The sequence below is a fragment of the Panthera pardus genome, unplaced genomic scaffold (assembly GCF_024362965.1).
Source record: "Panthera pardus isolate Hobbes unplaced genomic scaffold, ASM2436296v1 HiC_scaffold_2, whole genome shotgun sequence".
Taxonomy (NCBI): Eukaryota; Metazoa; Chordata; class Mammalia; order Carnivora; family Felidae; genus Panthera; species Panthera pardus.
The window spans coordinates 51,250,885-51,275,715 of NW_026526765.1; the positions used below are offsets into that span (position 1 = coordinate 51,250,885).

At 47.1% G+C, this 24,831-nt stretch overlaps 1 protein-coding gene across 2 annotated transcripts in view; it reads right to left on the minus strand.

Annotated features, from left to right (window-relative positions):
* The window catches only part of CCNJL (cyclin J like), a 58,318-nt gene that overhangs the window by 13,821 nt on the left and 19,666 nt on the right, over positions 1–24,831 (minus strand). For both annotated transcript variants that reach the window (XM_019433761.2, XM_019433760.2), the window contains exon 3: positions 14,232–14,445. In XM_019433761.2, coding sequence (XP_019289306.1) covers positions 14,232–14,445 — 214 coding nt within the window. The remainder of the gene's footprint in view (positions 1–14,231; positions 14,446–24,831) is intronic.

Below are 24,831 nucleotides of genomic sequence, written 5' to 3' on the forward strand. Positions count from 1 at the left end.
TTAGGGCCACCTGGGTGGCTCAGTTGGTTAAACGTCTGACTCTTGATTTCGGCTCAGGTCATGATCTCACGGTTTGAGAGTTTGAGTCCTGCATTGGGCTCCGTGCTGACCACACAGAACCTGCTTGGGATCCTCTGTCCCTCCCCCAATTCACACTCTTCCTCCCTCTCAAAAATAAATAAATAAACTTTAAAAAGGTTTTATTTTGGAAAAATTAAAATACCAAAAAAAAAAAGAGATGTTCTAACGAACCCCTAAGAATACATCACCCATCTCCAACAATCATCAACATTTATACTGCCTTCAGAAAAATTCCTAAACAAAACGGTGCAGAGTAGGATTCTATAAAAAGTCAGTGCCACCCTATCTGTGATGTCCAGGCCCAGGGCTGCTCACACACTACTATACAGTCTGCTTCACGTACTGCTTGCTGTGAACTCCCCCATAGACAGCCCTTCATGCCCAGCAAGACACCTCTTTACACACTCATCCGGGGTTACCTGCTGCCCATTCAGGAGCTACACTGAGGCTCAGGGATGAGGCCACAGTTTCCTGGCTAAAGAAAACCAGGTTTTAAAGCAAGAGCTGGATCCTCTTCTTCCCTAAAGAAATGCAACGCTTTTAAAAACAGGCAAAGCTACTGTTCCCCAAGAAGGGCCATTCCCCTATTTTAAAGTTTTCCCCTCTCTTTTCATCTGAGAAAGAGAAAAAATGTGAATAGGAACTGAGGCCCCATGGCTGCCCCACAACCCTCAGGAGCCCTCTGTCCTACTCTGTCAGGTGCTGATGGTAAAGGGAGGTGAGGGAGGCAGGTCAGGGGATAAAGGGCCACTCCACTGGCTTCCCAGCCTTGCCTGGCCCTCCGGGTAGGCCTGGTATCTTCGGAGGTGACTGTGGGAAGGACCAGGCAGTAGATAGAGATGGCTGGAGCCAAAGAGGAAACAGGAAGCTGTGGTGGAGAGCTTTCTCCCAGTACCCAGGGGAAGAAGTATGGGCCCATTTGTTCCCAGGCAGGACCAGGCTGAATGGAGACTTTTCTGATGCTAATTCTTTCTTCCTCAGATTCTCCTTCCTTGGGGGAGAGAAGTGGCTATCAGGAGAGACATATATTTAACGTGAGCTGAGAATATTTAATGAGGGCTGAGAATGTTGTGACCCAGGGGAGCCCAGATTCTGGGGGAGGTCCTGACTGGAAACAGGTTGAGAACGCCCTCTCCAATATCATGTGTGATTTCGGGCCATCACTTAGAAACCCATACCTCAAAGAGTAGTAGGGAGACTCAGGAGATAGCACAAGTAACGTGACTGGCACAGATCCTAGGACAAAGAAAGCACTCCATAAACAACAGCAGCTGCTGTTCTATGATTTATGGAACATGGTACTTATTCTTTGCACCCCAGACCCAGGATCTTCTTCTCAGGTCCTGTTAGGTAAGTACGGATGAACCAAAGTTGGTAGCTAGTGCTGCAAGACATTTTCTTACAGGCCCCGAAAAAGGGGTAGAAATAAGCTCAAGAAAAGGCTCCCCAACCCCAACTCAATGCCCCTGGCCAGGCTATGCTGGACTCTAGAGTGGCTCCAGCCTCCTTCCCCTGGACTGCGACCTTGAACTCCACCCTGGTGCTGCAGGTTCCAAGGTTCACATAGAGGGAAGCAAAGGGGACCACGGGGTCCACAGCCTTTCCCAGATGGGTCCTCTCCACAGGCGTGGGACTTTCCCAGGTCACCGAGCTAGTCAGCAAGAGACAGAACATGCATGAACCAGGACATGCATTCTGGGTGCACAGGGATTCTGCTGCCAGGTGCCACCACAGTCCAGCAGGCACCAAGAAACACAGGCAGCACCCAGGGAGGGGAGGCCTCCGTGTCATGGACTCAGCACATTCTGGTAACACGCCGGGAGGCTGGGAGCGTTTCCCACTTGGAATCAAGCTCAGAAGGATTGAGTGAGCTGCTCCAATCACCCAGCTGGTAGGGGACAAATCAGAATTGGAAATTCAGCAATCTGTTCCATGAGGTCAGGGGTCACGTGTGTCTTGCAGAACATCACAGAACCCCTTTACGTGGCACAGCATCTGGCACAAGGTGAATAAAGAACTGCTTTTTATTTTAAATGATGAATAAATGGCACCACAGTCCAGAGCATCTCAGAGTCATGAGGATCCCTACAATCCCACAGAGTCTCCATAACAAGTACATCTGTCTGGGTGCAGGGATTCCCACAGATGTGGGTGTGAGGCCAGTTGTGCCCGCTCCCCACCTCACAGTCCCGTTCTCCACACACACTCTTGTCTTCAACCTCCTTTATGCTTATGCTAGTTTAGCAGTTTAATCTCAGAGCCTTTCTGCTACAGATCAGTACAACCAACAGGACCTACTTTTTCCTCCCAATGAGAGGACTGAAGTTGAAGAGTGTATCTCTAACGGGACACTTTCTGTAATAAAGGACCACCCTCTTCCCATCCACCTAAACGAGCTTTTTCATTAAAAAATTCTTTGGCTTGGGGAGACTGGGTGTCTCAGGCATTTAAGTGCCTGACTCTTGATCTTGGCTTAGGTCATGATCTCACAGTTCGTGAGTTCAAGCCCTGCACTGGGCTCCGTGCTGACAGCGTGGAGCCTGCTTGGCATTCTCTCTCTCTCTCTCTCTCTCTCTCTCTCTCTCTCTCTTTCTCTCTCTCTCTCTCCCCCTGCCCCTCTCCTTCTCTCTCTCAAAATAAATAAATAAACAGATAAACTTCAAAAAATTCTTTGGCTTTTTGTATTTTACTGGAGGCCAGAAGGGGGGCTTCTTCCTTGTCTCCCTAGAGCACACTGCTCATACGTCCAGCAGGCAAATGTCTTCCTGAGGAACCATGGGAGACAGATTTTGAGTGATGTGACAGAGAAGCCAGGAAGCCACTCTGAGGACAGCACCCTCTGAAAGGCTGTTTTACTTTTTTTTTTTTTTTTTTTTTTTTTACAGAGGGCAGGGGGCACTCTGATGAACCACCCGTGGTTCTAGAGAGGCCCGGCAATGCACTGGCTGTGAGGGCTGGGCAAGCCGATGGGGCAAAGGTGGCTTGAAGGCTCAGCGTGTTGGAATGGTGCCCAGTGCTCCCCCCAAACAGTGGATCTTGCTCTTGTGAACTTCTGTTGACTCAGGGCCAACCGTGCAACTGCAGTCATAGGGACCATGACAGGTTAGTTTCTGGATAGAATCTGATACGGTGGAGACAAAAAGTCAGGGACAGAGTACAAAAACCCTGCAGCTAAAGGCAGTGCTTGGGCTCTTTGGGGGAGTGGGAAGCTGTGCAGACCTCTGGGAGTGCCCTTCCCACTCTGCCCTTACCCTGCTGCAGGGATCTGGAGATTAGGAAATGTCCTGGAGAAAAAGCCTCTGATCTTAGCCAAACCGGGCAAAGGGGCCAGCTGGGTAGACCTGGCGTGCAGGTGGACCTGGGATCTGCCCTGGGTGAGTTTCACCCTTCCTTAGGACACAAAGAAAGGTCCTTACAATGGCTTACAGCCCCAGGGAGACGGTGTGAGTGGAAGCAACGTCTACAGTCCCGGTCGCTGAAGAAGACTCCACAAACTCGTACTTCCTCTGTGCTGAGTACAGTGAAGCACAGATCAGATCCCCGTCCACAAGATGCCTTACGGTGCCTCCCTCCTCCCCAGGCCTGTCTCTTTTCTCCCCTAAAAGCAGGCTGTTCCATCCATGGCTGTATCTCCAGTCTCTGGCACAGAGTAGGGCTCAATAAAATGTTGAGGGAAACAAATGAATGAATGAAAGCACACGTCTGACTGGCTGAGTCAATTGCTCAGTCCAACTTTGGAAACAGAGACTAGAGGTGAGGCTGCGGGTGGTTGCTGTCTTCAAGAGGAAACTGTAAAAATGCCTCTCAGGTCAGGGTGGCATTTAGCCAGCTGGGTCACACACTGGCTTCCCTTCTGGCTGTGAGAACTTCCTTGTCTCAGGACAGAGCAACTGGTACAATGACTTCACACGGTGGCAGCAGATCCTGGGTTCCTTTGTGCTCCTCTCTACAAACAATTTCACTATCTAGGGGCACCTGGGTGGCTCAGTCTGTTGAGTGTCCGACTTTAGCTCAGGTCATCATCTCGTGGTTCGTGTCGGGCTCTGTGCTGACAGCTCAGAGCCCAGAGCCTGCTTTAGATTCTGTGTCTCCCTCTCTCAAAAATAAATAAACATTAAAAAAAAAAAAAGTATTAAAAAAAAAAAAGAAACGAAACAATTTCACTGTCTAAAAGCAGGGGCTGTGGGGTGGGGGCCCTTTGTCAGGTACATGGCTGGCAGCTGGGGCCAGGACTGAGCACGTGCTTCATGTGGAGGAACAGAGTTCTCTCCACGAATGGAGGTCACTGCTCTGCAGAATGCTCACTCCCAGCTCACCGGGGGTTGCTGTGGGCCAGGCCCGACGGGGCTGTGGCTGCACGAAGAGCAGACAGCACGCCTTTCTGGGCTGGAGTATCACTGGCATGGCGATCAGGGGTCCTGGCTGGACCTCTGCTGCAGCACAGAGGAGGAGGAGGAGGAGGAAAGGCAACTCTGGCCACTTCCCTCAAGGTTAGAAGGTGAGCTGCTTCCAGACCCGAGACATATCCCTGAGGACTGAGGTGTTCACCCAGGCTGGCTAACATGTGGCTCTGCAGGCTCAGGAAAGAGAGCCAGGAGTTTCCTAGCAACCTCGCTGCCTGCTAGCCGGTCTCCCAGCTGCAGAGGCAGAAGGAAGAAATCCAGCTGTAGGACAAAGGCCGCTGTTGTGTGGTGGCTGAGAGCAAGGACTCAGGGAGACGGCTACCTGGGTCCCCATCCACGTACCCTTGGGCAACTCACCTTAGTGGGCCTCAGCCCTCCTCTGTCAAGTGGAGAAAATAATACTGCCTATTTTATAAGACTGTTGTGAGGGCCAAATGAGGAAATCCATACAAAGAATCAGTGGTCTGGCATATAAACAACATACTAACCATTCCTTGATCACTGGGGCCAGGGTCTGCCCTCTACCCCCAAGTTTTGATTACAGAAAAAAAAAAAATGTGATTTTGCAAGTAATTTTTGTTTTATTCTTTGTATTTTTCTCTATTTTCTAATTTTCTACAAGGAACAAATATCACTCTCCCGCTTGGAAAAAAAAAAAACAGTTTAAAATTCTCAGAAGACACCATTGATGGGACCCTAGAAGTCAGAACTGGCAGAGTAACTTCCAGAGAAGGTTCCAGAACATGGGTCTGTCCTAATCCAAGACTATCTCAGTATGACTGTGCTTTACAAGTGCCCACAAATCACACTTTCCTAGAAGAGTTCCAGGAACCACAACATGTCAAGTGACAAAGAAGACACTTTTCCTGTCTAGACACTGAAATGCTTATAATTAAATCAAAGACTCAGGAGGCAGGGAGAGGCAACAGATACTCCTTTAAGACAATCTCAAAAATCCGGGCAGGGGCACCTGGGTGGTTTAGTCTGTTGGGTGTCCAGCTCTTGGTTTCGGCTTAGGTCATGATCTCACGGTTTGTGAGATCAAGTCCTGCATCAGGCTCTGCACTGACAGTGGGGCCTGCTTGGGATTCTCTCTCTGTCTCTGTCTCTCTCTCTGTCTCTCTGTCTCTCTTTCTCTCTCTCTCTCTTCCCCCACTCATGCTCTCTCTCCTCTCTTTTAAAATAAATAAATATTAAAAGTTTATTTATTTTTGAGAGAGAGACAGAGCGCAAGCGGGGGTTGGGGGGCAAAAAGAGAGAAAAAGACAGAATCTGAAGCAGGCTCCAGGCTCTGAGCTGTCGGCACAGAGCTGGACGCAGGGCACGAACCCACGAACCATGAGATCGTGACCTGAGCCAAAGTCGGACACTTAACCAACTGAGCCACCCAGGTGCCCCTAAAATAAATAAATAAACTTAAGAGAAGGGGAGGGGAGGGGAGGGGAGGGGAGAGGAGAGGAGAGGAGAGGAGAGGAGAGGAGAGGAGAGGAGAGGAGAGGAGAGAAAAAAGAAAAGATCCAGGCAAACACACCTAACATAAAAATAATCTCTAATCTCACCACCCAGGGGTATAACGGCTGGCCTGTTTCTTTGGGTCTGAAAGTGGTTTTAAAGCCAACCAAAGTTGCCCTGCCTGTAGTGTCACCACTCATGCTGACTAGGTGGTGGGTGCTCAGTGAAGGGCAGGCTGCTGTGACTCGAGGAGTGAAATGTCTCCACCACGGACAGCCTGAGTCTCTGAGGTGAGACAAGGAAGAGATACAATCTAGAAAAGTCTCCAGTGGCTCTCCCAGGGGGCAAGAGGACTAACGAATTAGGACTCTAAAGTTCTTCTTCTTCAGCATTAACAGAAGAATGCATATAACACAATCCTGACTGTAACAAGGGAGAAGGTACTGGTAAGACACAGTATTCACTACAGAGAGGGTTCAAGGTTAAAGTAAATAAAAAGAAAAGAAAGATAAATGCCTAGCTCTCAGCAGCCAGGCTGCAGATAAGTGTGAAGAGCAGACAGGGTGCTTGACGTCAATGTCTTGGGTCATCTTCCCGCTAAGATGTGGGCCAGGCTATTCTCCTGAAAGTAAGGACATTTAGATTTTCTTAGAAGGGTCACTGGCTCGTTCCTGGCATGTCTCCAGAGACCTGCTGGGTCTCTGGCTTGAAGGCTGCTTCTTTAGGAGATGCCTCCAGATCATAAGCAACATAAGGATGGGGATTAGATTTGTTTTGTGCCCCCAACTATCTCCCAGGCTCAGTGCATAGGAGGTAAAGGTGTGTGGAATGACTTATCTTCAGTGACAGGGACTATAGATATTCCTTCTGTTTGCCACTGCCTCCGTGGGTATATAGCTTCCGGTATACAGCAGAGGTCCAATAAATGTTTTGTTTTGTTTTGTTTTGTTTAAATGACTTACCTGTGTGGGGTCATGGGCTCCTGAACATTGCATCTTCAATTAACCCATGCATCTTAAGACTTCCCTCTTACTCTCCCCAGCCACAGAAAAACCCTACTTGGATCCCAGAACCCCAGGCCCTGGAAAAACAGGCCTGAGCACTAAACTTGCTAAGGCAAACTGTACAATTTCTGAGTTTCCGGCCCAGCCAGTTTCCTGACCAACATGTCACACAAAATCCTTCCCCTGAAAATAGCTCTAAGCCTGCCAGTCTGCAGAGATGGGAACAGGAAATGGAAAATCACCATGTCCTCACTCACAGCACTGCAACATCAGGGCCCCGAGTCCGGATGTATTTGGTGTGGCCCTCGGGTGACAGACCACTTTTTCCAGTCCAGCCCATGCTGTGGGGCCACCACCAAGATGCTACTGATTAGAAGAGGCACCATTGATGTTGCACAGCCTTTGGAGGAAATAATAAACGACTGTCAATATTAAGTGCACACATCAAATGTAAGACGAGTCTTCATTTTCTGAAATGGGAAACCATGGCAGGAAGGGAATGTAGGATTCCTCCTAGCCACTCCCCCGTGAATTACCTCCTGCATGGGGGCAGCCATATTTCCTTGCAGATTTGGGTTTAATCCTGTAAATGAATCTCCTGCTTTACTTTGTCTAAAGTACACCCGTGAAAAAGGCCACCTGGAAAAACGGCCCCCTTTGCATCCACTGCCCACGATTAGTACCCTAGGGGCATTTCGACTATTCCCAGCTTGGGGAGAGCTGGTGTGTTTAACTTCTCCCCCAGCAGGAAGGTACTGCCTTCCTTCATCCCCTCCACCAGGAGGGATTAAGACTGCTTTCAAGTCTGCAACAGGGAGACCCCATCCCACCGCCCCCCTGCCCTGCTCTCAAAGAAACTGCTTCTCAGAAGCAGCAGTTGCTAATCAAAGCAGGGGGAGGAAAGGGGAAGGATGCAGGGGTGACTGAGGGGGGAGTGAAGGTGCTTTACTGGGACAGAGATGGGCCACTCCTAGAATTTCCTGAGGCCCAGAGAGCACAAGCCCTTGGTAGGCAATGGTTTTCACTGGTACCTTCGCTAAGAGATGAGACTATTCATTTCTGGCTTGAGGAGTCTTTTTTTTTTTGGCTTGAGGAGTCTTAAAAGCAATTGGTCTGGGGAACTCATTTCTCATCTGGGCATCCTGGACAGGGCAAGGCAGCAGGAGGGATGCAAAGGTACTTCCTGCTAGGAGCACAGAAGGAAAGCCATAAGTAGACACTGGTGGGGGGTCGGCATGGGGGAGGGACACTGCTCCTCCACTGATGGTTTCTTGAGGTAGAGAAGTGTGGTTCCTAAGGCTCCCACAAATTAAGTTCAATTTAAGAAAAGGGATCTTGTCATTCACGAGGCAATTTAGTGCTTCCTATCAAAATCTTACATGCACACAACACACACACCTTTGTCCCAAGCATTTCCATCTCTGGGCATTTTTCTCACACTTCCTTGTACAAAGATACAGGGAAAAGGATAGTTGTCATACTGTTGACAGTAGTGAAAAAACCAGATGGCAATCTAAATGGCCACCGACAGTGGAGTAATCAAACAGACGTCAGTGTTTATGATATAGAGAACTCTGCAGTCAAGGAAGAGTAAGGTAAACCCAGACAGACTGACAGGAAAGATGTTCTTGACGTGCTACGAAGAAAGCACTCTTGGTATTAACAATTGTGTACATACACAATTGATTCTGGTTATTTGCAGAAGCTGTGTTCCATAAAGTCACTGGGAAAGGCGGAACTAGTGAACCCAGAACCAGGCTCCTAGGGAAGTACAGAGTTAGGTTCCTGTGAGCCACTGGTCATGTTTTCATCAATCGATCAACACAGAACCTGGTTCTGTGTATTTCTGTTCAATATACTGTTGATTCATTATCACCAAACCCACAGCCTGCAGCACTGTAACTCACGCCTGAACAAGCCTCATCTAGCACACAGGTTTTTTGTGAACGGCACATCATGGCCTTGCACTCAAGAATGCGAGACAGCACTTCAGCACTATGCTTCTTGGGGGCCGTATTAAGCAGTAAAACCACCAACAAGCAGAAAAATGAGAAAATGTGGCACTAAACACACTGAGAAAAGGACCCTTGTTTTTAAGCACGAGAGCTGAATCAAGAAGGCAGAGCGTTGTCTTTGTTCCTCAGCTGGGAACGTGCACACTGGGTGCCTCTGCACATGTCCACGAATGACCGCCAAAGTTCTGTGAGTATGGATTTTGAGATTACAAATAAATTTTAGTGAGGAGCACCTGGGTGGCTCAGTCGGTTAAGCACCTGACTCTCAACTTCGGCTCAGGTCATGATCTCACGGTTTGTGAGTCTGAGCCCCACAACACTCTGTGCTGAGAGTGCTTGGGATTCATTCTCTCTCTCTCTCTCTCTCTCTCTCTCTCTCTCTCTCTCTCTCTCTCCCTCCTTCCCTCCCTCCCTCCCTCCCTCCCTCCCTCCCTCCCCCTCTCCCTCTGCCCCTCCCCTGCTCTCTCTCTCTCAAAATAAATAAAAAAACCCACAAATTTTAGTCAATTCACAAGTATGGAATCTCTGAATTATGAGGAATTACAGTAGATCAATTTTGGAAAAAGACATAAAAAAACTACTCCCAGAAGGTATTTTTGGTGAGTGGGATAAGCAGCAGATTTTTTACTTTATTCTGTGAATCTCACTGTCCAAATGAGTATACTATTTCTAATTTTGGGGTCACCTGGGTGGCTCAGTTGGTTGAGCATCTGACTTCAGCTCAGGTCATGTTCTCACAGTTCATGAGTTTTGAGCCCTGAGTTAGGCTCTGTGCTGACAGCCTGGAGTCTGGAACCTGCTTTGGATTCTGTGTCTCCCTCTCTCTACCCCTCCCCTGCTCACACTGTGTGTGTGTGTGTGTGTGTGTGTGTGTGTGTGTGTGTGTGTCTCAAAAATATAGAAACATTTAAAAAAATTAAAACAAAATTTGCAGTGGGAAGGTGAGCCTTTCTGTAGGTACCTGCATCACAGCATGACAGATTCACTGTGAACTAAAGGATACTCTGCCCCCACATTTGATGCTTCCCTCTTCTGGGGAGGAGGAGGGCTGAAATGAAGGCTAGCAGAGGACTCAGCCTCACCTACAAAAGCCTGAAAGTCAGAACTTTACCCCAAGAAACAAACCTGTCACCCTTAACTTTTCCCACTTCACATACCAGAAGCAGTCAGTGAGGGGCAGGATGGGGCTCACGATCCAGAAGAGAAAGTACGATGGAATGGGGGAAAGGGAGGGAATCTTGCAATTCTGTTTACTGGGCAGTTTATATGGGTGTAATCTAGGATTCCTTTTACCACCTTGTCAATAAAAATAGATTTATTTTCCCAATTATGAAAACACATAAATATGTTTGGGTCTGGAAGTATACACACCAAACTGTGGCAAAAGGCCTATGGGTTTGGGGAAAACATTTTTTTTTTCTTTTTTCTTTTAGAGAGAGCGAGAGAGAGTGTGAGCACACACACACAAGGGGGACAGGGGCAGAGAGAGGGAGAGACAGAATCCTAAGCAGGCTCCATGTTTGGCATGGAGCTCGATGCAGGGCTCAATCCCACACCTCTGGGATCATGACCTGAGATGAAATCAAGAGTTGGACACTCAACTGATTAAGCCACCCAGACATCCCGGAAATGAATTTTTATACTACTGTATCTTTTGGATTTTTTAATAATAAAAATGTATCTCATACCTTTTTGATTGTAATAACAATGTCTCACATTTAAGGCCATGCTGCCCTACCAAAAAGGCCACCCTGGTCATGCCTCCTGCCTTTTTGGTTTTCTTCCCCACCCTCTCTCCTTCTCAGGTTGCTTCATGCCCTGGCCAAGCACTCAACACCCAGTCATCTCGGAGCAGCAGTAGCTAGGCAAAAGCAAAACTCTGGGTTTCCTTAAAAAGTTCAACACTGAAGAGCCAATTCTAATCAGCAATTCCACTCTTAGGTTTATGCCTAAAAGAACTGAAAATAGGTGTTCAAACAAAACTGGTACTGAATGTTCATAGCAGCACTAATAATAATAGCCAAAAGGTGGAAACAACCCAAATGTCCATCAACAGATAAATGGATAAACAAATTGTGGTATGCCCATACAACAGTGTTATTCAGCCATGATGAGGAATGAAGGACTGATGTGCGCTACAACTTGGATGAACCCTGAAAACATTAAGTGAAAGAAAGCAGACAAAAGGTCAAGTACTGTAGGATTCCTTTCACATGAAATGTCCAGAACAGGCAAATCCGTACAGATAGAACACAGATTAATGGCTGCCAGCGGCTGTGAGTGGGAAGGAATGGGAAGTGGCCACTTAATGGATACAAGTGTTCCTTTCAGGGGGGATGAAAATGTTCTGGAACTAGAGAGAGGCAACAGTTGCACAGCAGTGTTAATGGATGTACTAAACGCCATGAAACTGTATGGTTCACAATGGCTAAAATGGTAAATTTCATGTTGTGATATGAATTTTACCGCATTTAAAAAACAAACAAAACTCCTGAGCTGTGTGATCATAGGCAAGTTACTCAGCCTCTCTGAGCTTACGGAATGGGCAGATGACAGCACAACCACATAGGCTGGTTGGGAGGATTCCACGAGACATGGGTGTTAAGTGCTTGACACACGGCTGGGTGTGGAGAAAGGGGCTAGTAAGTAATAAAGCTGCGGCCACCAGGATGACAGTTACGGCAAGCCGACAAAGCCCATTCACCTGGAAGTTGTGGGGCCTCCATGCTGCCAAATTATCCTTTTAATTAAACAGCCATAACAACAACAAAAAGAGGGGCTGGGAAGCTGTAAAAGATGAAAGATTAAAGAAGACAGTGGCTCTACTCTATTTACAGGATACTTACATCTAGATTATATTTATGGTAGGATTCTATGCCGTGTAGGTTACGTGAACAGTTAACTCAATCATAGGAAGACCAAGTCCACCATGGAACAACCTATAAGCTCTTGCTTTTCCACCTCCTTCCATGGGTCTGACCCTTGACCTCCACTGGTCTGACCAAGATATGGACCCTTGACTGACCCTTGATTTATGGGGGCAGAGGGCCTGTAGGTAGGTGAGAAGGTTCCATCTGTGCAAAGGCCCTTATCTGGAAACAGCTCTAAAAACTGAAAAACTGACAGGTGGGTGCAAGAAATGTTACTCTTCTTATCTAGGAATTGTCTGGTACAGAATTAGCAGAACTCAAAACTTCCTGAGGCAAGGTGACCACCCCCCCCCCCCTTGTGGCTAATAGTCAGCCTGGGGAGAGGGGAGGGAGCAATGAATAGGATTTCAGGCTGTCATGGAAACTTTTCTTTCCTTGGGCCTCTGAGCATATGGCAGGTGTCCTGAAAAATCCGTTCCTGCTGCCCCAGGCTGGCTGCTGCCCTCAGACATGTGGGTGGGGGTGTCTGCCTCTCTGTCTGAAAGGCCCTCTTCCCTCTGCCATGACGGCGGCAGCACAAAGGCGTCTCCAGTGTGCGCCTTACGTCCCAGCTCCCCAGACAGACGCTGGGGGACAGCCTCCATGGCCTCATGGAAATCTAAGTCCCCTGCCCCCATGGGGCCTCGATGCAGCCCATAGATCACAGACAGCAGCAGGCCAAAGGCCATGGCGCGGACTTCTCCTAGGCCGCCTGAAATGTGATGCCCGTTCTGCCCTCGGCCGACAGGGATATCTTGCAAGCCCTGCATCTCTTCCCAAGACGGAAGAGAGCTACATGTTGTTTTGGGACTTTGAGGTAGCAAGCAGACTGGATTCCCACCCAGCAAGACTGACTTCTCTGTAGAACACAGGAAATCCAGCTGGCCCAAGGTAGAGCAAATCAAATTGGAAGACTGTACACCCAAAACAGCCAAAGGGATTAGAATAACAGGTGGAAAGTGCCATGGTGGAAAACAATACAGAATATTTAAGACTCTATAGCTGTGCTTCTGGAACCAGGTGATCGTGGCCACAGGGGTTCAGGGCAGCATGCCGAGGACAGAGCCATAGGAGAAAATGGGTACCATCCTCTTGTGGCATCGGTGGGACTCAAGGATTGGAGAGGGGACGATATAATAAAACAGGATGATAACATATTGTAGAGGGGAATGTAAACTCTGACTGAATTGTAAGAAGAAAATACTAGATGTCAAGGAAATGTCATGATTGTAGCTAGCCACTTTGGGGCACGTCACTCCTTTCCATTAAGGGCACCTTGGAGAGGTGTGAAAGCCCAGCTCGGAAGGAACCTCTAGCTTCATTCATTTCCTTTATTCCACAAATATTTTTGTCCGGTCTTATGATGTACTAGGTTCGTTTCCCTCCCCAAAACTTACTGTTTAGTAGCGGGGGTGGGTGTTAATTAAGAGTGCATGATGCCATGGAAATATGTATTTGCTGAGTGTGTGGGGGAAGGCTTTCTCAAGGATGTGGGGTCTGAGTGACATTTAATTGGGTCCAGACAGGTGGGGTGGGGAAGCTTTCTAGGCAGAGGAGACAGCATGGGCAAAGTTCTGTGACAGGAGGGGGCCTAGCTGGAATTCAGTGCCTGAAGAGGGGAAATGTATGAGGTCAGACAGACAGGACCTTGATAGACAATCCCTATCCTCAGACTGTTGGTAAACCAGGGGGCGATTTTAAGCAGCAGGATGGCATGAGAGAACTGTGTTTTAAGCACATGACCTGAGCAGCATAGTCAGGCGGTAGTCCCTACTGAGGCAGACAGACAGACAGCTATGCTGTGTTTTTTGTTGGGCCTCAATGGAAGATTGAGGCCTGGTGTCCAGGCCTGGTGACAACACAATGGGTCTTGGTTGGCCCCAATCAAGCAGTCACATTTCTACATACCTCTAAGAACAGTGGTTGTTAGGGTTTCCCCTAACATACATTCCCCTAATAGCACATTCAGAGGCCCTATGCCCCTGGTGACACTGCCTTAAGAGTACAGGTTCTGGCACCACGCAGTTCTGGGCTCAAACTGTGTCTGCTATATACTAGCTAGATGACCCAAGGCAAGCTTCTTAATCTCTCTATGTCTCGGTAAGATGGGGGTACTATAAGTATCTGTCTCTCTGTCTCCTTGGGTCATGGTGTGGATGCATTAAAATCAACATGCTAAAATCCTTATCACTTAGCCTGGAACACTACAGACGCTAAAGAAAGTGTTGATTATTATGACTATAGTTTGCATTTGGCAAAGGATGGACACAGAAGATGTGCAAAGACCTCAGAAATGTAAAATGACTCAGGAGCACCCAGGCTCTAAGGAGGGGGGCGGGTGGGTGGGAAGCAGCAGTTTCCACATACTTGCGAGCAGGAGGCAGGACACCGCCACGGCATACAGCTGCTTGGAGGTGGTGATGTTGTAGCGGTCCAGGAAGTGGTCCAGCAGGTAGACAGCCAGGTGCCGGGCCGCGGGGCACAGCTGACAGTGGCTGCTCAGCAGGGTCAGGATGTCCACAAAGAACCGGCGGCTCTTCAACAGTGGGGAGTGGGCTCGGAAGGCAGGCAGCTTCAGCTCCTGGAGGACAGGAGGGACAGAAGGGGGGTCAGGGCTGCCTCCTGAGAGCCTCGGATGCCCCAGGAAAGCGAGACACGGGGGCCTGCCTGCTGGCTGGTGAGGGGCAGTGACTCCCTCCAGACCCTTCAAGTCCCAGGATGGCAGCCCCTCTATTCCAGAAACTCCTGGACCATCTCCCATCTGCCCTCAGTGAGCACAGGCTTGTGAAGTGTCAAGGATATGATGACAGAGGCACATGAAGGAGATAATCGGCACCAAAGACATCAGTCATTCCCTGGGGAAAGGATTAGTATTTGAGATATATAAGCCATAAAAGAATATAGGCCTGGAGGTCAGAGACCCGCATCCCAATTCCAGTTGCACTACTCAACCAAGTCATGCTAGCACGGTCACCTGCCTTCACCTTTGCCTCTTCCTCAACAGCTGAGGGGAGGATTAAATAGAAAATGAATGTAAACACCCAGCACACAGTGACCTCTCAGGGACCCCAGCCTAATTGCCTCTCTGGGTGGGATTGTGAGAGATGAATTTTAAAAAATATTTAATATATGGGGCATCTGAGTGGCTCAGTTGGTTAAGCACCTGACCTCAGTTGGTTAAGCATCTCGGATCAGGTCATGATCTCACGGCTCGTGAGTTCGAGCCCCACATCGGGCTCTGTGATGGTAGTACAGAGCCTGCTTGGGATTCTCTCCTTCTCTCTCTGCCCCTCCCCTGCACTCTCTCTTTCTTTCTTTAAAAAAAAAAAAACCAAAACATTTAAAAAATATTTAATACACAAAAAGCTGTTAAAATAATAGTACAAAGAACTCCTGAAATACCCTTCACCCAGGCTCCTCAGTTTTCATTTTACATTTTCTCTCTCTGCATGCACATACATTTTTTTTCTAAAAGTAAATTCTAAACATATTTCCCTCCACCCAAGGAGGCAACTTTTACTTTGTAATTTGTACACTGCCATGTTATCCAAATTTATTTCTCCAACATAAGCCAGCAAGAGAAATATCAAGCCAACCAAGATTTTTAATGACAGGAAAAATTTTCTTATATATCTACTATATTTGCAATTTAACCAAAGTAGGCCAGATATGATTTATTTAGGAAATGCCATAGCTATATTTTGTCAAGTAGAGAAACTAAAGAGAAGCAAAATTGAGGGACAGTGGGAAAGGGGGAACTGGCAGAAAAGGAACTGTGAGAGCTTACTAAAGGCAGGTTCCCTGTGGGTGAGATTAAAACAGACTGGAGCCCTTTGTCTGTATCATGCCACTTTCTCAGCCACTTTCTCAGTGTGACTCTACTGAGATAGCAACAGCTCTGGGACAAGAGATATCTGTTCATTCATTCATTCATTTATTCATTCAAAATATATTAATTCATTCATTTAACTTGGTAAGTATTGAGTGCCTTCTATACATCAGACATTATTCTAGGCACTGGGGATATAACCTAGAATAAGATAGACATACATCTAAATGGAAGATTAAAACCATCAAACTCTTACAAAAGGAGCAAATCTTCATCACTTAGGCAATGGTTTCTTTGATGTGACTAGAAGCAACAGAACTAGAAGCAAGATCATCTAAGTTGGACTTCAAAATGTAAAACCTTCATGCTTCAAAAGACAACATCAAGAAAGTGAAAAGACAACCCACAGAACGGGAGAAAATGTTTGGAAATCATGTATCAATAAGAGGCTGTATCCAGAATAAAGAATTCCCACAACTCAACAATAAAAAGACAACGCAGTTCAAAATGGGCAAAGGACTGAATAGATATTTCTGCAAAGAAGACATGGAAATGGCCAATAAGCACATGAAAACATGCACAACACTCAATCATTAGGGAAATGCAAATCAAAAACCACAGTGAGATACCACCTCACACCCATTACAATTGCTACTAGAAAAACAAAATCAGAAAATAAACACGTGTTGGTGAGGATGTGACAAACTGGAACTCTCATCCACTGGTGGTGGGAAGGTAAAATGGTGCAGCCACTGTGGAGAACACTCTGGCAGTTCTTCAAAACGTGAAGCACAGAGGAAGCACGTGACCCAGCAATTCCAATCCTTGCTGTATGCCCAAGAGAAATGAAAACATGGACACACAAAAACTTGTATAGGAGTGTTTCTAACAGCTTTATTCATAACAAGATAGGGAAACTGAATGGACCCCATGAAAGACTACTTTTTTGTTGCCTCTATTCTTGCTAGGACCTATACCTCCACTCTACACACACTTTATGGTACAGATAATGTATGTCCTCCTTATAAAGGGCATGGAGTTAATGATTTCTTTGGAGTCATTCAGCGCAGCAGATAACATCTAAGAAGTGATGAGGTGGGTCCTCGTGAACCATTTTCCAAGACCACTGACTCACCAAGACCATTGGCTTCAGGGCATAAGTGACTGATGGAGGACACCTAAACACTTCTCTTTGTTGCTGGATGCCTGAGAAGACACGTGCATTGACCATAATCCTCAATGAAAACCCCAGACCCCAAGCAAACATGAGACTCACACCTCTTTCCTTTCTGAGTCGCCCACTCTGTCTGTATCTGCTTTACGTCCTCAATAAATGCTGCTCTCACTTCCTCTCGGCTTGTGCTTAATTTCTATCCTGTGAGAAGCCAAAGACCCTCTTGGCTGGTCCTGCGGGATTTCCTCTGCGTCCTCGGACGCAGCCAACCTGCATCACTAACAGTCTCCAAATGGAAACAACCCAAATGTGCATCAACTGATGAATGGAAAAACAAAATGTATCCATACACCACGCAATATTACTTGGCCATAAAAAGGAAAGAATATGAACGACCCTTGAAAACATTATGCTAAGTGAAAAAAAGCTAGTCATAAAAGACCACATATTGTATGATCCCATTTATATGGTATGTCCAGTATAGGCAAATCCATACAAACATAAAGTACGTTAGTAGTTGCTGGGAGTTAGGGATGGGTGGACGTTAATGGGCGGGGGGGGGGGGGGGGGGGGGGGGGGGGGTGACTGCTAATGGTTTCTTTTTGGGATCATGAAAACATTCTGAAATTAGATAGTGTTGATGGTTGCACAATGCTTAATATGCTAAAGGCAACTGAATTGTATACTTTCAAAGGGTGAATTTTATATGAATTATATCTCAATAAAGCCATCTTTTTACCATTCTCATGGAGTTTCTAGACCAGTAAGAGATGGGAACCAAATAATAAGGCAATTACACAATTCCAAACGGTGATCAACACTACAAAGGAGGGGTGCCTGGGTGGCTCAGTTGGTTAAGCATCTGATTCTTTGTTTTTTTGTTTTTTTAATGTTTATTTATTTTTGAGACAGAGAGAGACAGAGCATGGAACGGGGGAGGGGCAGAGAGAGAGGGAGACACAGAATCGGAAGCAGGCTCCAGGCTCTGAGCCATCAGCCCAGAGCCCGATGCGGGGCTCGAACTCACAGACTGCGAGATCGTGACCTGAGCTGAAGTTGGACACTTAACCAACTGAGCCACCCAGGCGCCCCTTAAGCATCGGATTCCTGATGTCAGCTCAGGTCTTGATCTCAGGGTCATGAGTTCAAGCCCCTCATTGGGCTCGGTACTGAGTGTGGAGCCTCCTTAAAAAACAAAAACAAAGACGAAACACTACAAAGGAAAACCCTGAGCAGTGAACGCCCCCATCTTCTCAAAGGCAGAAAGGCCTTCCCTGTGAAAGTGAAGCCTGCGTTGAGATTTCATGCTGGGATCTCTCCTCTTCTGGCTTGTTCCCCCACAGAGCTCTGAGCCCAGGACATCTCTCTTGCTAACCCCAGGGCTCTGCTCATGGAAGGTGCTCCAAGGTGAATACTCTCTCTTCCTCATGTTTACACATAAACTGGAGTTTGACAAAGTCCTGAAACCCCAGGCTTTACTTAACCTGCAAGGGATCTGAGACCACAAGACTTTTAATGTACCTTTTTCTCAACCTGTCTTTTTTTTTTTTTTTTAAAGTAATCTCTACACCCAACATGGGGCTCGAATTCATGACCTCGAGATGAAGAGTTGCAAGCTCCACCAACTGAGCCAGGCGGGCACCCCAGTTTTTTTCATTTAAATCAGAGACAATCTTTTATTGTCAGTTTAACTTTTTTAAAGAAAAGATTTGACTTGTGTATTATTCATCTTCATTGTCTGATGAATTTATGGGCCACTGTAGGATTTCAAACTCCTTGAGGGCAGGGTCTGGGTCTGCTCTGGCTCATCCCTGTTTTCTCAGCACCCTGGGGTGTCCGAACATCATCAGGTACCTAATACTAGCTGTGGAAGGAATAAAGGCAGGGAGGGGGAGAGCTGGGGAGGAAAGAGGAATGAATTGCAGTGGTGAGTGGAGAATGCCCTCAGCCCATCAGTAGGGAGCAGCAGTGGGGGCTTCAAGGAGGAGAGATCCATCCAGCCAGGATTTGGAAGGATGTTTAGGAAGTGACTGTTGAAGATACAGGAAGGGAGGAAGCTCAGCAGGAAAAACTGCATTGGCAAAGCTACACAGGTGTCCCATCCAGGGAATCGGGGCACTTGAACAGCCAGACAGGTAGGGTGTGCCCAGACAAGCAGGTGAGGACGGCAGGCAGTCCCACCTTGTGTGCCCTGCTAAGACATCTAGCCTGCTCCGCGGGCAACAGAGAGCCCCTGAAGGGCTTAGAGCAGGGCATAAACACTGGTAGGGTGGCTACCCATGAAGATCTCTCAGCCAGGCTCCTCCAGGGCTATGTCCAGACACCTGGTAGCAGCAGCCAATGCGGGGCTGCAGTTGCAAAAGCAGCCTCCTCCTCTGGCAGCCCCCACAAGCCTGCAGGCTACTTGGGTATTTCCTCTAAACAGCCGGCTCTGAGGCTCTTGACAAGACGCAACCACAGTCACAGATCCTTGGTGTTCCGTAGGCAGCAGCTGCCGGAAATGAGACAAGTGACCTTTGGCCCAGACTGCACTGCCCCCATCAAGGCAGTTCAGAGTCCCAAAACACAACAGGTCAGATATGCAGAGTCCTGACTTCCCTGCCTGCTCAATTCGGTCAAACTTAACTCCTGCACTTTCTCCTGTGTCAACTGGGAGAAGAGAGCTCCCTCTGTATACTTTCCTGAGGAAAGGGTCCGCTGGCGTGAGCAGATTCCCAAAGGAAGTCATCCATGCATAAAACAGAAAGTTATGAAGACGGCACCTGGGTGGCTCATTGGGAGGGTTGAGCTTTCGACTTTGGCTCAGGTCATGATCTCGCGGCTCGTGAGTTCGAGCCCTGCATTGGGCTCTGTGCTGACAGCTCAGAGCCTGGAGCCTGCTCAGATTCTGTGTCTCCCTCTCTCTCTCTGCCCCTCCCCCACTCACGCTCTGTCACTGTCTCTCGAAAATGAATAAACGTTAAAAAAAGATTAAAAAAAAAAAGAAAAAGTTATGTTCCTTTGGAACAGGCAACAGTACGGGTCAAGAAGGATTTGGCAAATAGGGGTTCCCAGAAGTGGCCGAGTGTCAAAAGTGGGCAGGATTCTGAAAGTAGAACAGCCATCTGCGATGCTCTTCACCCCCATTTCTGCTCATTCCTCAGATATTGGTTTAAATGTCCCTTCCTAAGTTTTCTCTGACTCCTCATCATTCAAAATCAAGCCACCCTTGTTCTCTTAGCATGCTATTCTTCACGGCCAAGTATGTACTTATTTACATGTGTCTTCCTGCTAAACTCTAGCTCCGGAGGGTGGAGGTCAAGTCCACTTTGCCTATACCATTTGCCCAGTGCCCAGAGGGAGGTGCTCAAAAACTATCTGCAGGAGTAAAAAGGAATGGATAGTCATGAAAAGGCAAGGAGGAGGGGCGCCTGGGTGGCTCGACTGGTTAAGTTAAGCGTCTGACTCCAGCTCAGGTCATGATCTCATCGGTTCCGGAGTTTGAGCCCCACATTGGACTCTGTGGAGCCTGCCTGGGATTCTCGCTCTCTCCTCCTCTCTGCCCTCCCCTATTAATGCTCTCTCTCTCTCAAAATAAACAAAACTTAAAAAAAAAATTTTTTTTAAAGGCAAGAAAGAAACTTAAATGCACATTATTCAGAGGAAGAATCCAATCTGAAAAGGCTAAATACTATATGATTCCAACTGTATGACATTCTGGAAAAGGCAAAACTATGGAGAGGGTTAAAAGATCAGTGGTTGCCAGGGGATGGGTGGAGGAGGGAGAGAACAGGCCAAGCACAGAGGATTTTCTAGGGCAATGAAACTACTCCGTATATTATAATGATGGATACACATCATTATACATTTGTCCAAACCCACAGAATGTACAACACCAAGGCTGAACTCTAATGTAAACCAAAGACTTTAAGTGACAGGGGCACCTGGGTGGCTCAGTCAGTTAAGCACCTCTTGATTTCAGCTCAGGTCATGATCTCATAGTTTGTGGGTTCAAGCCTGGCATCAGGCTCTTCACTGGCAGTGCGGAGCCTGCTTGAGATTCTCTCTGCCCCTCCCTCTCTCTCTCAAAAAGAAACATTAAAAACAAAAGACTTTAAGTGACACTTATGTGTCATGAGGTTCACAGACTGTAACAAATGTACCCCTCTGGTGGGGCATGTGGCTATGGGGGAGGCTGTGCATGTATGCGGGGGTAGCTGGTACATGGAACATCTCCGTACCTTCTGTTCAATATTGCTGTGAACCTCACACTGTTTTAAGAACATAGTCTTTAAAAAACAGAATGAATAGTGTAACGTACCACGGTGCATCAAATACACTCCTCTCCCCACATATTGTGTGGGGCACAGATAGTTAAGTCAGGCAGTTCTGGGGTGGAATCTCAGGTCCACCCCAGTTATTAACCTTGGGCATGTGAATTCAGAACCCCAGTGCCCTCATTTGGGCCCTCATCAGCCCAGCTGATTCCTTCTGTAACCCAATTAAGGGGGAAAAGGCCTTCATTACAAGGGCTTTGCTCTAAGGAGCCACATTCCTCCCCAGGGACTTTTGAAAAATGGGGCACATTTGAAAAATGGGGGTCACACTGCCCTAACTGTAAAATATTTGGCACTTGACAGCAATCAGTAAGCATTAGTGGCCTTTCCCTCAAGCTGGGCAATCAAACTTCAGATAAACTGAGCTTATCTGCCTCTGTCAAAGGCTCTCTGGACTCTCAGAGGAACTGTTGGATGGAATGCTTTGGTGGGTGGAGGGAAGCTTTCTACTTGACGGTTTATAGCTGGGCCTGGGGGCCTCTGCAGAGAAGGAAACCTACCCATCCCCTTGTCCTCCACAGAACCCTGAAGTCAAATGGAATGAGGAGTCAGCCTCAGCTTCTGGTGCTGAGAAGGGTGATTCCTTGGCAAATGAACAACAATGTGGGACGCCAGCATGCCTACCCTGTTTAGTTTGAGAGCCCAGCTGATTCCTTCTGTAACCCAATTAAGGGGGAAAAGGCCTTCATTACAAGGGCTTTGCTCTAAGGATCCACATTCCTCCCCAAGCACTTTTGACCTAAGTCAGCTTAAAGGCCACAGCAGCCCGGGTGCATGAAGCCACCCCTCTTGGTGAGGGGCCTGGATTCCAGAAACAAAAGAGCAGCCTGCGAGGGGCGGCCTGTAAAGCCCTCCCGGATTAGGCAGGCACTTGGCAGGCACTCAGCAGCCAGTGTGGGCGGAAAGGGGCAGGAAGGGCAGGAACGGGGCCAGGCAGAGTGACCTTCCTCTCGGCAGGGCAGGGGCAACATCTCTGTGGCCAGCAGAAAGGCTGGGAGGAGGGCACAGAAAAGGAGGGGTAGCAGGACAGGCAGAGGCTTCCAGAAACTCTCCCTCACAAGCTGCTGGCCCTTTATCACCTGAGCCAGACAAGAGAGCATGAGTTCCTCAGCCATAACCAGAGATGAGCAGGCTGGGGCACAGGGACAAGCGGCCGTGACGGAGTTCAGGTGCAGGGAGTGCAATCCACCTTACCAAAAAACACTTCTGTTATCAAAGTTTATTTTGGTTTTTATTATTTATTATTATTATTATCTTTAATGTTTGTTTATTTTTGAGAGAGAGACAGAGCACGAGCAGGGGAGGGGCAAGAGTTAGAGACTTAAGACACAGAACCCGAAGAAGGGTCCAAGCTCCAGGCTCCAGGCTTCAGGCTCCGAGCTGTCAGCACAGAGCCTGACGCAGGGCTGGAACCCACTGACCGCGAGATCTTGACCTGAGCCTCGAGATCTTGACCTGAGCCGAAGTCAGACGCCTAACTTCCTGAGCCACCCAGGCGCCCCTATTTTGGTTTTTAAAAGTAATAACAATGGAGGGGCAGGTGGGTGGCTCAGTTGGTTAAGTGTCAGACTCTTGGTTTTGGCTCAGGTCATGATCTCACAGTTCAAGAGTTCAAGTCCCATGTCGGGCTCTGTACTGACAGTGCAGAGCCTGCTCCTGAGATTCTCTCTCTTCCTCCTTCTCTGCCCCTCCCCCACTCACACTCTTGCGCTCTCTCAAAATAAATAAGCTTTAAAAAAACAGTAACAATGGGGGCGCCTGGGTGGCTCGGTCGGTTAAGCGTCCGACTTCGGCTCAGGTCATGATCTCGCGGTCGTGAGTTCAAGCCCCGCGTTGGGCTCTGTGCTGACTGCTCAGAGCCTGGAGCCTGTTTCAGATTCTGTGTCTCCCTCTCTCTCTGCTCCTCCCCTGTTCATGCTCTGTCTCTCTCTGTCTCAAAAATAAATAAACGTTAAAAAAAAAAATTAAAAAAAAAAACGAACAATGGACAAGAAGAAACTATTAGATATACAACAAAATGTTAACAGCAGTATCTTGGAGGGCTGAGATCTTGTGTGATTTTTATTTTCATGCTTTCAACACTGTGGATTTTTTAAAAAAGAAACATTCAAAGTAAAAAAAAAAAAAAAAACCAAACTCACAGAGAACAGATTGGTGGTTGCCAGTGGCAAGGAGGAGGTGGGCGAAATGGGTGAATGGAGTGAAAAGGTACAAACTTATAACTGTAAAGTAAATAAGTCCTGGGGATATAATGTACAGCATGGTGAAGACAGTAATATCGTATTCTGCATTTGAAAGTTCTAAGAGATAAATCTTAAAAGTTCTCATCATGAGAAAAAAATGTAACTACGTGAAGTGACAAATGCTAACTATACTTATTGTGGTGATCATTTCCCAAAATGTACAAATATTGAATCCTTATGTTGTACACCTGAAACTAATATAATGTTATGCCCATAAAAAAAGAGTGCTTCAGGGATGAAAAGTACAGCATGGGAATACAGTCAATATACTGTAATAGCATTGTATGGTGACAGATGATAATAATACTTATGGTGAGCACAGCTTAATGTATAAAATTGTCAAATTACCATGCTGTACATCTGAAACTAGTAACATCGTATGTCAACTACACTTTAATAAAAATAAATTGAAAAGTAATATTCAAAAAAAGACTGAAATTTTAAAAACATTCAATGTATAGACATTTTATTACTTCAATACTGTGTTTCCAGTCTGAAAAGAAACAGAGGGAGGGACTAGATACCCACTGTATTAAGGCCCAGCTCAAAATGTATCCCCAAGGATTCCCTGGTAACGTCACGTCACGTCTTTGAGAAAGTCATCCCTTTAATAATAACATGCCCCATGTCAGCACTGTGCTAAATATCCCACTTCGTCCTCACAAGATGCAAGGCCCCACCCAGGTCCAACCCAGAAGTAGTGACCTTTTTTTCTTTTTCCGTTTTACTAATTATAAATGACATATTCACTGACAACTTTTCTAAAGTAGAAAAAAATAACAAATATCACTTATGATCTCTCATGAAAAGTCCTAGTAAGTTTTACATGGATTCCTTTTTTTAATGTTTATTTATTTATTTTTGAGAGAGAGTGCACATGCACACAAGCGGGGGATGGGATAAAGAGAGAGGAAGACAAAGAATCCCAAGCAGGCTCTGCCCTATTAGCTCAAAGCCTGATACGGGGCTTGAACTCACAAACTGTGAGATCATGACCTGAACTGAAATCAAGAGTCAGATACTTAACTGACTGAGCCACGCCTTTACACAGATTCTTCAGATGTTTTCCTCTGTGCAAACTGCTACAAAACGGAGTCATAATCTACAAGTATGCCCAACTCCCCCTTCAAGACAGCATCAGAAACCATATTTTCAATGGCTGCCTAGCATTTTGTCATCATAAGGTTGTGTCATGATTCCACCAGATCCCCATTCTGGCATTTGGGCCATTTCTCATCCTTGTGGTCTCTGTTCTGGTCACTCACCAGACAGGCCTTCCCCGACTGCCCTCCCATAGCAGCCTGTGTGTTCCTACACTGAGCAGTGACTGTCCAATAAAGGGTTTATTAACTGGACTTCTCCTTCCACCCCGCAGAATGTGATCTCTGTGAGGGAGGGAGTCATT